The 14,102-nt window shown below is 40.1% G+C and overlaps 1 protein-coding gene across 1 annotated transcript in view; it reads right to left on the bottom strand.

Moving 5' to 3' along the window:
- TBX19 (T-box transcription factor 19) overlaps positions 1-14,102 on the bottom strand; it is a 42,166-nt gene that overhangs the window by 16,501 nt on the left and 11,563 nt on the right. The window contains exon 2 of the mRNA XM_077155740.1: positions 811-1,075. Coding sequence (XP_077011855.1) covers positions 811-1,075 — 265 coding nt within the window. The remainder of the gene's footprint in view (positions 1-810; positions 1,076-14,102) is intronic.

Genomic DNA, 14,102 nt, shown 5'->3' with positions numbered 1-14,102 from the left:
TAAAGAACTAGAACCTTCTGACTGTCACAAAGACCTGCATGGCATGATATCCCCCTCCTAAAACGTGAATTCCTTCTAGGCACCCACCATGGGGAAGCACGGTGAGGTCGGAAAGGGGAAGTATGGGGGCCAAGAAAAAAAAATCAAGACCTTTTATTCCCAGCCATGTCACTAACCCCCAGAAAAAAAATGTCTACATTTTGTAAAATAACTAACCTTACACAGTTCATGAAAATTCACAATCCTACCAGAGGAAAAAGCCCCAAATCTTGTTTACTTTAATTGGAGACCTTAAATAAAACCTCCCTTATTTAAGGTTTGTTTGGATTTATTTTCTAAAAAACCAAAGCTGATTCAATACTCCATTGATAATTGTCATAATGCCCAAGTGGAGGTAGTAATTATTTCATTTAGGAGGATCTTTTTATTAAGGTATTTGTCTATTGCCAACATGCCACTTATACCAAAAAAGGAAGAGGAAATAACAAAACCCTGGAACCCAGAGACATCCCCCACCCAGGCCTGAGTAAAAAGCTGCACACACAAGACAAAACTATGAAAAGGGCCCTGATGATTAAGTAAACTACTGCATTCACTCACTCTCTCTTTTAACATCAGGAAGTCCATTAAAAACTGAAAGCACCAATTAAGAGCTATTTATTCTTGTTTACATTTGGACTCACAGGAATAATTGCTTCTGTGGGAGAAGAGGCTGGTGAGGACCCCTCTAATTGCCTAAATGCACCCTTGATATTTCTTGATTGGTGTTGTGGGGTGGCCAGGGCAGGTGGCCAGGCGGCCCAATCTTACCTGCCCACCTCCATTGAGTTTGTTGGTCAGCTTCACTTTGCTGAAGGAGATGGGAGCTTTCATCCAGTGGGCCCCAAAGTTTGGGGAATCTGGATGAATGTAGACACAACTGTGGTTGGAGACCTCTGGCTTGCCTGCAGGCACCCACTCTCCATTGACATACTTCCAGCGGTGACTGTCAGTTGGGACAAAGTCCAACAGAAGGGAGTACATGGCATTGGGGTCCAGTCCCGTGACACTAATCTTTAGGACTGGGAACATCCGTCTGAAAGAAAATGCAGAAACTTAATCACAGGAGACCCCCTGGTCTATGGGTTTCTCAAGTCTAGGGAGACCTTCCACTGAATATATCTGGGATTCAGAGAATGCCTAACAGGAAATAATTCCACAGCCCTACTTCAACCAGAGCAGCTCTTTGTGGATGCATTTTATATTGGGGGCTCCTTTTGTGCTGGTTTGAAACTGTTATGTAACCCAGAAAAAGCCATGTTCTAATTCAATCTTGTGGGGGTAATCCATTGTTGGGTGAGACCTTTGATTAGGTCATTTCCATGGAGATATGACCCCACCCATTCAAGGTGGGCCTTAATCAGCTTACTGCAGTCTTTAAGAGGGAAATATTTTGGAGAAAGCACAGGCACAGAGGTTTGGAGATGCAGAAGGAAATGCCCCAGGAGATACCAAAAGCTGAGAGAGACATTTCAAAACCAACACAGCAGAGAAGGGCCAACAGACATCACCATGTGCCTTCCCATTTGACAGAGAAACCCAGGGCATGATCGGCCTTTCTTGAGTAAAGGTGTCCTCTTGTTGCTGCCTTAATTTGGGCATTTTCATGGCCTTAGAACTGTAAGTTTGTAAACCCCTTTGTAAAAAAACCAGTTCCTGTCTGATATATTGCATTCTGTCAGCTTTAGCAAACCACAACAAATTTAAAATATTATGCTTCATTTTAAAATGTGAAAACCACTTATCTAGTCATTCGACAGAGGAGTTGATTGAAGCCTACAGTGTCTCATCAGATGTCACAGAGACCTCTCCTCAAAGATTTCGTCCCTGTATAAATTGATTCTCACACTAATACCACAAACCAGCCATTTCCAGTCTCACAAAGAACACCATTTTTAACAACAAAATAGCATTTATACTAAAAACATGTTTTCATGGTAAAATAAGTATAGGAAACCCTTGCTATTTAAAATTAGGACAGTTTCTTTGCTGCAAGACATCTCAGAGTCTTTAATATACAAATGTACACTGTGAATGTTTGGAAAAGAGAGGTGTATGAGCACTCTCCAAATGTATTAGGCAATGGAACCATCTTTTCATTGACTATTTTGTGGGAATTTGTGTTCAAGGAATACACTTGGAGACATACTGATCTGGATTCATTTGTCCTTCCTCTACCCTTTAGAACAATATAAGACAATTTACTTTCACAAATATTTAAAGAAGCTATCTCATCTGGTTTCTCATTCCCTTTAGTTTATTTTTGTTTCACCAAATATGCTAAGTTGCTTCAGTCTTTCCTCAAAAGACCCAGTTCCCAGACACAGCCCCACTACCACCTCATTGCTCTGGATGCTGTTTGATTTGTCAATACCTCTTTTAAAATCTTAATCCCAAATTGAGAAGCTAACAATTTAGCATTTAGACCCTGGCTACTCAAAGTGTGGCCCATGAACAAGTAGCATCAGTATTAGCTGGGAGTTTGCTAGAAACGTGGAGTCTCAGGCCCCACTCCAAACCTTTTCAATCAGAGTCTTCAGTTTTGCAAAATCCCAAGGTAATTCATATGAACATTAAAGCTTAAAAGGTACTGGTCTAGATTATCTTTAGCTTTTAAGACAATAACCAAGAGAAATCCTAAAAGGAGGGGGAGAATGGAGGTGAGTCACCTCCATGAAGAGGAGAGGCGAATGAAAAGGGGAGACCTGGAAGGCGCCCATTGCTAATAGGAGGAATCTAAGGATTCCAGAAATAGGGGTGCTGGAAGCAGGGATAGATACAAATGAGGAACTGAAGGATCACTAAAGACATTCTAATGTGTCCAGAAGTGCCCAGTTTTGAAATGAAAAAAACTCCCAGAAGGGTTTAACAGTAGATTGGAGTTGACAGAAGAATGAATCAATGAACCTGAAGACAGGACAATTGGAATGAGTCAGGCTTAGGATCAGAAAGAAATAAGAACTAGAAGAAGAGAAGATAGCCTAAGAGACCTGTGGGACACCACCAAGCACTCCAGTAGATATATTATAGAAGTCCCAGGGGAATAAGAAGGAAAGAAATGAGCAGAGGGAATATTAAAAGAAATAATCACAAAAACTTCCCGAGCTTGGCAAAATACGTGAATATGCACATCCAAGAAGCCAATCAAACACCAAACAGCATAAGCTGGAAGAAAAATGCATCCAGACATGTGGTGGTCAAACTATCAAATGTAAAGGACATGGAGAGAGTCCTGAAATCTGCAAGAGAAAAGTAATGTGTTATGTACAAAGAAATCCCAATTAGATTAAGGGCTGATTTTTCACCAGAAACCATGGAGGCAAGAAGACAGGGGATTGAACAACTTCAAGTATTGAAAGAAAAAAATTACCAAAAAAGAATTTTGTATCTGGTGAAACAGTTTTCAAAAATGAGGGAGAAATTAAGACATTCCAGACAAATAAAAGCTAAGAAAATTAATTACCACTAGACCTGTCTATAAGCAATGTTAAAGGGAGTTCTTCAGACTGAAAGACAGTGAATCAAAGCAGCATAAAGAAATAAAGACCTTTGGTAAAGGTAATGATTTGGGTAATTATAAACACCAGTACTATTGTATTGGTTTTTTTGTATGTAATTCCTCTTTTTACTTTTTCAAGTGCTAAAGTGCAAATGCACAAAAAATAAAGAAAAATCTATGGTATTAGGAATACACTGTACAAAGACATCATTTGTAACAAGTACCAAAAAAAGTGGGAGAATGGAGGGATTGGGGAGAGTGCATGTGTAGGCTATTGAGGTTAAGTTGGTATCAAATAAATAATGCTTATTATATATTTAGGATGCTAAATTTTAACTCCATGGTAACTGTTTTAGTTTGCAAGCTGTTGGAATGCATTATACTAGAACTGGAAAAGCTTTTAAAAAGGGAAGTTTAATAAGTTACAGGTTTACAGTTAAAGCCTATAAAAATGTCCAAACAAGGCATCCAGGAATATTCAAAGAAGGCCGATGGGTCTGCAACATCTCTGTCATCTGGGTAGTCACATGCTGGCATCTACTGGTCCCTTGCTTCTGGGTGCTGTTGCTTTCAGCCTCTGTTCCTCTGGGGTTCCTCACTCTGCTTCTCCAGGGCTGGCTTTCATCTCTTGGCTTCCCTTGGCTCTCTCCAGGTTCTGACTTGCTTAACATCTGTCAGCAACATCTGCTAGGCTCCAAGTATCTCCAAGCATCCATGTCTCTGTTTTCCAAGTGTTGGCATCTGTGTCAGCTCTACTCTGAAGTTTCTATTGGCTGTATCATTTCTGACTCTCTACAAACTCTCTCCTCTTTTAAAGGATCCCAGTAAACTAAGCAAGACCCACCTGAAAAAGGTGGTGTCACATTTCCAACTAATCAAAGATCACCCACAATTGGATGTGTCACATCTCCATGGAGATAATATAATCAAAAGTTTCCAACCTACAGTATTGAATCAATATTAAAAGAAACAGCTGCTCTCACAAGATCAGATCAGGATTAAAGCATGGTTTTCCTGGGGGTGCATAATGCCTTCAAACTGGCACAGTAACCAGAAAGAAAATATATGAAGAATATGTCCAGAAAAAAATGAAAAAAGATTCAATATGGTACAATGCAAAAAAGATCAAATTAATATGAAAGTAGGCATTAATGCAAGAATTGAAGGTCAAAAAAAATAGAAAATCTGCAAAGATTAAATAGAAAAATGATAGAAGAAATTCCTGCATGATCAGTAGTTATACCAAGTATAAATGGATTAAATTCTGTATTCAAAAGGCAGAGATTGGCAGAATGGGTGTGTGTGTGTGTATGTGTGTGTGTGTGTGTGTGTGTGTGTGTGTATGCATGGGCCAGAAATTGAAACCAGACCTCCCACATGGCAGGCAAGCATTCTACCACAAAGCAGACAGGCATTCTACTTACAGAATGGATTTTTAAAAGCATGACCCAACTATAAGTTTATTACAAGACACTCACCAGAAATTCAAAGACACAAGCAGGTTGAAAGTGAAAGGATATAAAAATATATACTATGCAATTAATAAACAAAAGGGATCTGGAGCAGCTATATTAGTATCAGATAAAATAGACTTTATATTAAAAATTATTATAATGGACAAAGAAGGCTATTATGTACAGATAAAGGAAAAATTCAATAAGAAGACATAGCAATTATAAATATATGCACACTTGACAGCAGAGCCTTAAAATATATGAAGCAAATATTGACATATTTGAAAGGATAAATAAGTGGTTCTATATTAATAGTAGTAGACTTCAATACACCACTTTCAATAATGGATAGAAAATCTATACAGAAGATCAAGAAGGAAATAAAAGACTTGAACAATATTCAAATAACCAGACCTAACAGACACATATAAAATACTTTCACTGACATATGCAGAATAAATATATTTCTCTAGTGTGCATGGGTAATTCTCCAATATAGACCAAATGTTAGGTCACAAAGCAAGTCTCAATAAATTCAAAAATATTGAAATCATGCAATGTATTCTCCATCCACAATGGATGAAATCTGAAATCAATAACTTAGAGAGAAATGAGAAATTCACAAATATGTAGAAATTAAGCAATGGATTTTAAGTACTGTCATGGTCATGTTCATGTGTCAACTTGGCCAAGGTGGTACCTGTTTGTTTGGGCAAGTGCTGGCCTGTCTGTTGCAATGAGGACATTTCATAGAATTAAATCATGATCACATCAGTTGCATCCACAGCTGATTCCATTTGTAATCAGCCAAGAGGAGTGTCTTCTGCAATGAGTGATACTTAATCTAATCACTGGAAGCCTTTTAAGGAGGATTCAGAAGAGACAGGCTCTCTTCCTGCTTCAGCCAGCAAACCTCTCCAGTGGAGTTCATCCAGACCCTCCATCGGAATCATCGGTGTCACAGCCTGCCCTGTGGATTTTGAACTCTGCATTCCCACAGTTACATGAGACACTTTCATAAATTTTATATTTGCAAGTGTTTCCTGTTGATTCTGTTTCTCTAGAGAACCCTAAGTAATACAACTTGGTACCAGGAGTGGTTCTTAAGAAACAGAATCTTAAAAATATGTTTCTATGAATAGTTTTCTACTCTGACTGGACTCAAAGGCACTAAAGACTCTGCTTCCCACAATCAGAATGACACTCCCAATCCATGGAGTGAATTGGCAAAAGAGATAGTCAAAATATCACCATTCGATTCTCCTAATGCTTTGCTTGTATGAAGCCAGGCCCTGGGGGATAATGTTTTTGACACTTTTATGGAGTTTTGTGGAAATAAGAGGTATAGAGATGTTGGCTAGTTGTTGTTGGATACATTAAGGAGTGAAAGGGAAGGGCTTAAGGCTTCAAATGAGAAGCTTAAACACCATCTGACAGATGTAGAAGTTTCTATGGGTATCCTGAAGGAAAATTTTATTTCCTGTAGCCATAGACTTGGGATCTCTGAAAATCAGACTCAGAATCTTAGTGTTAGAGTAGCAACTTTATAACATAAACTGAAATCTCAATCTTGCATGATGTCTGCTGTTAAAGTGAGGGCACTGATTGGAAAGGAGTGGGACCCTGAAAAAATGGGATGGTGACATATGGATTGATAATGATGTCAGGGGTGAGGTTGAAACCCTAGATCATGCTGAGTCTTCTCTAGATAACCCTGTAATAGTCAGCCCTCAGGACATAGCTGCCCCACCTCCAGCCTGCCTTGAGGAGTTGGTCACCCAACCTCCTCCTGAAGGGATTAGCCCTAGAGTGATTAATCCTATTTCACCAGATGAAACTGCAAATGAAGGGCCTGAAGCAAATGGCTTGGAAGATATTCCTAATTCTTTTCATGACCCACCCCCACCACCCCTCATTTCTTCCAGACCTATAACTAGACTAAAATCCCAACAGGCCCCTAAAGATGAGGTACAAAGTATCACACATGAGGAGGTACATTATACTCCAAAAGAACTGTGTGAGTTTACCAATTTATATAGACAGAAATCAGGGAACATGTGTGGCAATGGATTTTAAGGGTGTGGGATAATGGTGGGAGGAATATAAGGCTGGATCAGGCTGAATTTATTGATATAGGCCCACTAAGCAGAGATTCTGCATTCAGTGTTATAGCTCAAGGATTAGAAAAGGTATTAACAGTTTGTTTGGATGGTTGGTTGAAACATGAATCAAAAGGTGGCCGACATTACCTGAGGTTGAAATGCCAGACCTGTCCTGGTACAATGTAGGTGAGGGGATCCAGAGACTTAGACAGATTGGAATGTTAGAGTGTATTTATCATACAAAGCCTGCTCCTACACCCCAGGAATGTCCGGAGGGTGCACATTTTACCAGAACAGTGAGAAATAAATTTGTGAGACTAGTGCCATCATCTCTGAAGAGCTCTATAGTTGCATTTCTCTGTAGGTCAGATATTACTGTAGGAACTGCTTTCACTAAGCTGGAATCCTTAAACAAAATGGGGATGCCTGGATCCCAAGTTGGCAAAAGCCAGGAGGCAACACTTAATTGCCAAAGACAGGGTAGATGTGGCTATTATAATAGACAGCAAACTCAAAGCAGGAGTCAAAATTATATGACTCACAGAGATTTGGGGCACTGGCTAGTAAATCATGGGGTACCTAGAAATACAATAAATGGGCAGTCTACTAAATTCTTGTTCAAGGTGTATAAACAGAACAGTTCTAGGTCAAGTGAACAGAAGTCTAACCTGAATTACAAAAACACAGAGTCACAGCCCCTTAATCAATTTCCAGACTTGAGACAGTTTACAGACACAGAGCCCCTTGAATGAAGGGGAGGCCAGGTTCCTTTGGAGGAAAACCCTGTTACACTGCCACAAATTTATACTGTTAATCTTCCTCCAAGCCTTCCCCAAGGAGACCAACAGCTTTTTGCCAGGGTAACTGTGCATTGGGAAAAAGGAAATGATTAGATATTTGGGGGACTATTAGACACTGGTTCAGAAGTGACATTAATTCCAGGGGACCCAAAACATCACTCTGGTTCACCAGTCAGAATGGGGGCTTATGGAGGCCAGGTCAACAATGGAGTTTTAGCTCAGGTCCCTCTCACAGTGGATCTAGCGGGCCCTCCCCACATTGGCTCTTTAACTCATGCAGTGAGGGCTATTATGGTGGGAAAAGCCAAGTAGAAGCCACTAGAACTGCCCCTACCTAGCAAAATAGTAAATCAGAAGCAATAACAGATTCCTGGAGGGATTGCAGAGATTACTGCCACTCCTAAGTACTTGAAGGATGCAGGGGTGGTGATTCCCACCACATCCCCATTCAACTCTCCTACTTGGCCTGTGCAGAAAACAGATGGGTCTTGGAGGATGACAGTGGATTATCATACACTCAACTAAGTGGTAACTCCAATTACAACTGCTGTTCTGGATGTGGTATCATTGCTTGAGCAAATCAATACATCCCCTGGAACCTGGTATGCAGCTATTGATCTGGCAAATGCTTTTTTCTCAATAGCTGTTAGTAAGGACCACCAGAAACAGTTTGCATTCAGCTGGCAAGGTCAGCAATATACTTTCACTGTCCTACCTCAGGGGTATATCAACTCTCCAGCCCTATGTTGTAATCATGTCTGCAGTGACCTTGATCATTTCTCCCTCCCACAAGATGTCACACTGGTCCATTATATTGATGATATTATGTTGATTGGACCTAGTGAGCAAGAAGTAGCAACTACTCTAGATTTACTGGTAAGGTACTTGTGTGTCAGAAGATGGGAGATAAATCCAACAAAAATACAGGGGCCTTCCACCTCAGTGAAATTTCTAGGTGTCCAGTGGTGTGGGGCATGTCGAGATATCCCTTCTAAGGTGAAGGATAAGTTGCTGCATCTGGTCCCTCCTATGACCAAAAAAGAGGCACAATGCCTAGTTGGTCTCTTTGGATTTTGGCAACAATAAATTTCTCATTTGGGAGTGCTACTCCAGCCCATTTATTGAATGACCAGAAAGCTGCTAATTTTGAGTGGGGACCTGAGCAAGAGGAGGCTCTGCGACAGGTCCAGGCTGCTGTACAAGCTGCTCTACCACTTGGGCCTTATGATCCAGCAGATCCAGTGGTGCTGAAAGTGTCAGTGGAAAATAGAGATGCTGTCTGGAGCCTTTGGCAGGCCCCTATATCAGAATCACAACACAGACCCTTAGGATTTTGGAGCAAAGCCTTACCATCTGCTGCAGATAACTACTCTCCTTTTGAGAAACAGCTTTTGGCCTGCGACTGGGCCTTAGCAGAGACTGAACGCTTAACCATGGACCACCAAATTACCATGAGACCTGAGTTGCCTATCAGGAGCTGGGTGTTGTCTGACCCACCAAGCTATAAAATTGGGAGTGCACAGGAGCACTCTATTGTAAAATGGAAATGGTATATACAAGATAGGGCCAGAGCATGTCCTGAAGGCACAAGTAAACTACATGAGAAAGTGGCCCAAATGCCCCTGGTCTCCACTCCTGCCACATTATCTTCTCTTTCCCAGACCAGAGCCATGGCCTCTTGGGGAGTTCCTTACAGTGAATTGACTGAGGAAGAGAAAACTCGGGCCTGGTTTACAGATGGTTCAGCACAATATGCCGGTACCACCCGAGAGTGGACAGCTACAGCACTACAACCCCTTTCTGGGGTGTCCTTGAAGGACAGTGGTGAGGAGAAATCCTCCCAGTGGGCAAAACTTTGAACAGTGCACCTGGTTGTTCATTTTGCTTGGGAGGAGAACTGGCCAGAGGTGCGTTTGTATACTGACTCTGGGCTGTTGCTAATGTTTTGGCTGGATGGTCAGGGACTTGGAAAGACCATAATTGGAAAATTGGTGACAAAGAGGTCTGGGGAAGAAGTATGTGGATAGATCTTTCTGAGTGGGCTAAAAACATGAACATATTCATGTCCCATGTGAATGCGCACCAGAATGTGACTTTAGCAGAGGAAGGTTTTAATAATCAAGTGGATAAGATGACCTGTTCTGTAGATGCCAGTCAGCCTCTTTCCCCAGCAACTCCTGTCATTGCCTAATGGGCTCATGAACAAAGTGGTCATGGTGGTAGGGATGGAGGTTATGTATGGGCTCAGCAACATGGACTTCCACGCATCAAGGCTGACTTGGCTACAGCCACTGCTGAGTGCCCAATCTTCCAGCAGCAGAGATCCACACTCAGTCCTGTTATGGCACCATTTCCTGAGGTGACCAGCCAGCTACAAGGTGGCAGGTTGATTACATTGGATCACTCCCTTCATGGAAGGGGCAGCAATTTGTTCTAACTGGAATAGACACATACTCTGGATAAGGGTTTGCTTTCCCTGTATGCAACACTTCTGCCAAAATTACCACCCATGGCCTTACAGAATGCCTTATCCATCATCATAGTATTCCACACAGCATTGCTTCTGATCAAGGAACACACTTCACAGCAAATGAAGTGCGGGAATGGGTACATGCTCATGGAATTCTCTGGTCTTAACATGTTCCCCAACATCCAGAAGCAACTGGATTGATAGAACGGTGGAATGGTCTTTTGAGAACTTAATTACAGTGCCAACTAGGTGGAAATACCTTGAAGGGCTGGGGTAATGTTCTCCAGGAAGCTGTATATGCTATGAATCAGCATTCTCTATATGGTGCCGTTTCACCCATAGCCAGGATTCATGGATCCAGGAACCAAGGGATGGAAATGGGAATAGCAATACTCACTGTTACCCTTAGCAATCCACTAGGAAAATTTTTGCTTCCTGTCCCTGTGACCCTGAGCTCTGCTGGTCTACAGGCTTTAGTTCCAAAAGTGGGAGTGCTTCCACCAGGAAAAACAACAATGATTCCATTGAACTGGAATCTAAGACCGCCACCTGGTCACTTTGGGCTACTCACGCCCCTGGGTCAAGAAGCCAAGAAGGGGATTACATTATTGGCTGGGGTGATTGACCCTGACTATCAGGGGGAAATAGGACTGCAACTACACAATGGAGGTAAAGAAGAGTTTTCTTGGAATATAGGTGATCCCCTAGGGCGTCTTTTAGTACTACCATGCCCTATGATTAAAATCAATGGAAAACTGTAACAACTCAATCCAGGCAGGACTACTAATGGCTCTGAAATTTCAGGAATGAAGGTTGGGCCACCCCACCAGGCAAAGAACCATGGCCAACTGAAGTGCTTGCTGAGGGTAAAGGGAACATGGAATGGACGGTGGAAGAAGGTAGTGATAAATATGAACTATGACCATGTGATCAGTTACAGAAATGAGGACTGTAATGCTGTTTTGTTCATGTTATACTATTTTAGTTGTAAGATATCAAATTTAAGAATGAATATTACCCAAGGACTTGCACCCTATTCTGGAGAGATTTAATGTGTTTCCAGTTATATGCAGGACAGTTGAGTATTGTTAGGTGAAAGAAAAAAGTGTGTGTTTTATTGTTTTTTATTTAGAAATTAGGTATAGTTTAAGGTGATATGTATAGCTGCCAAGTTGACAAGGGGTGGACTGTCATGGTCAGGTTCATGTGTCAACTTGGCCAAGTGGTGGTACCTGTTTGTCTGGTTGGGCAAGTGCTGTCCTGTCTGTTGCGATGAGGACATTTCATAGAATTAGATCATGATCACGTCAGCAGCATCCACAGTTGATTCCATTTGTAATCAGCCAACAGGGAGTGTCTTCTGCAATGAGTGATGCCTAATCTAATCACTGGAAACCTTTTAAGGAGGATTCAGAAGAGACAGACTCTCTCTCTTCCTGCTTTGGCCAGTGAGCTTCTCCTGTGGAGTTCATCCAGACCCTCCTTCAGAATCATCAGCTTCACAGCTTGCTCTGCATATTTTGAACTCTGCCTCCCCACGGCAATGTGAGACACTTTTATAAATTCTTTATTTTCGAGTGTTTCTTGTTGATTCTGTTTTTCTAGAGAACCCTAACTAATACAAGTAAGCAATGGATCAAAAAGGAATCTCAAGGGAATTTAGCAAATATCGTGAAGGGAATGAAAATGAAAACTAGCATACTAAAATTTATATGATACAGCAAAAGCAGTGCTGAGAAGGAAATTTATAACTTTAAGAAGAAGAAAGATATCAGACTAATGACCTAACCACAAAACTGGAGAATCTAGAAAAAATAGCAAAACAAATCCAAAGCAAACAAAAGGAAGGAAATAACAAAGATTGGAAAGAGATAAATGAAGTAGAGAATTTAAAAACAATACAGAGCATCAACAAAATGAAAAGTTAATTCTTTAAAAAGATCAGTAAAATTGACAAAGCTTTAGCTAAACTGACAAAGAAAAAGGGAAAGATGCCACAAATAATTAACATCAGAAATGAAAAGGGAAATTACCACCAACCCCATAACTCCAACCTATAAAAAGGATTATAAAATAATACTATGAACAACTGTATGCTAACAAATTAGATAACCCAAATGCAATGGACAAAGTCCTAGAAACACACAAACTACCTACACTGATTCAGGAAGAGCTAAAAGATATCAACAAACCAATAGCTAGTAAAGAGATTGAATCATTCATCAAAAACCTTCCAACAAAGAATATCCAGGAACCAGATAGCATCACAGGGGAAGGCTAATACCTGTCCTGTTCAAACTCTTCCAAAAAAATGTAATAAGACAGAACATTCTATGAGGTTAACCTAACCCTAATTAGGTTAATCCTAATATTAAAGCCAGATAAAGATACCACAAGAAAAGAAAATTACAAAGCAATATTCCTTAGGAATATACATACAAAAATCCCCCAATAAAATACTAGCAAACTGAATCTAATAGCACATTAAAAGAATTATACACCATACCATGGTCAAGTGGGATTTATCCAAGATATGCTGGGGGGGGGGGTATTTTCAATAAAAAAAATCTACCAGTTTAATATACTGCATTAACAGAATGAAGGAAAAAACACACACACTCATCTCAATTGTTGCAGAAAAGGCAATTGACAAAATCCAGCACTCCTTGATAAAAACACTTAGAAAACTAGGAATAGAAGGAAACTTCCTCAACATGATAAAAGGTGTAAATGAAAACCTACAACTAACATAATACTTAATGGTGAATGAAAGATTGAAAGCTAACCTTTAAGATCAGAAACAAGACAACGATACCCACTGTCATCGCTATTGTTCAACATTTTAACTGGAAGTTCCAGCCAGGGCAATTAGGTGAGAAAGAGAAATAAAACGTACCCAAATTTTAAAGAATGGAGTAAAACTTTCCCTATTTTCAGACAACATGATCCTATATACAGTAAGCCCTGAAAAAATCCGCAAAAAAATCTCCTAGAGCTACCAAATAAATTCAGCCAAGCAGCATGGTACAAGATCAATACCAAATAAATCAATAATGTTTCCATGCACTAGCATTGAATGATCAAAAGAATAAATCAAGAAAAAAAACTATGTAAAATAGCAACTAACAGAATCAAACATCTAGGAATAACTCTAACCAAAGATCTAAAGGACTTATACACAAAAAACACAAAACAATGCTAAAAGAAATCAAAGAAGACTTTAATAAATGGAAGGACATTTCATGTTCATGGACAGAAAGAGGAAATATTATTAAGATTCTAACAAAGCAATTTACACATTCAACAGAATCTCAATCAAAATTCCAACAGCATTTGCAGAAATGGATATGCCAATCATCAAATATATATGGACAGGTAAGGGGACATGAATAGTCAAAGCCACCTTGAAAAAGAACAGAGTTGGAGGACTCACATTTCATGATCTTAAAACTTATTACAAAGCCCCAGTAATCAAAAAATCATTTGTACTGGCACAAGGACAGATATGTAGACCAATGGAATAGAATCGAGAGTTCTGAAATCCACCCTCATATTTACAGCCAACTAATTTTTTTTTTTTTTTTTTTTTTTTTTTTTTTAGAGGGAGGAAGGGAAGGAAAGACAGAGAAGGAAGGAAGGATGGAAGGAAGGAAGGGAGGAAGAAAGGGAAACATCTTGTTTTTATTATATTTTGTTTGTTTGTTTGTTGTTGTTACATGGGCTGGGGCCGGGAATCGA

Source organism: Tamandua tetradactyla, chromosome 4 (assembly GCF_023851605.1).
Source record: "Tamandua tetradactyla isolate mTamTet1 chromosome 4, mTamTet1.pri, whole genome shotgun sequence".
In the NCBI taxonomy this organism is placed as follows: domain Eukaryota; kingdom Metazoa; phylum Chordata; class Mammalia; order Pilosa; family Myrmecophagidae; genus Tamandua; species Tamandua tetradactyla.
The sequence above is the reverse complement of the archived record's forward strand: the minus strand, read 5'-3'. Positions and strand labels throughout refer to the sequence as shown.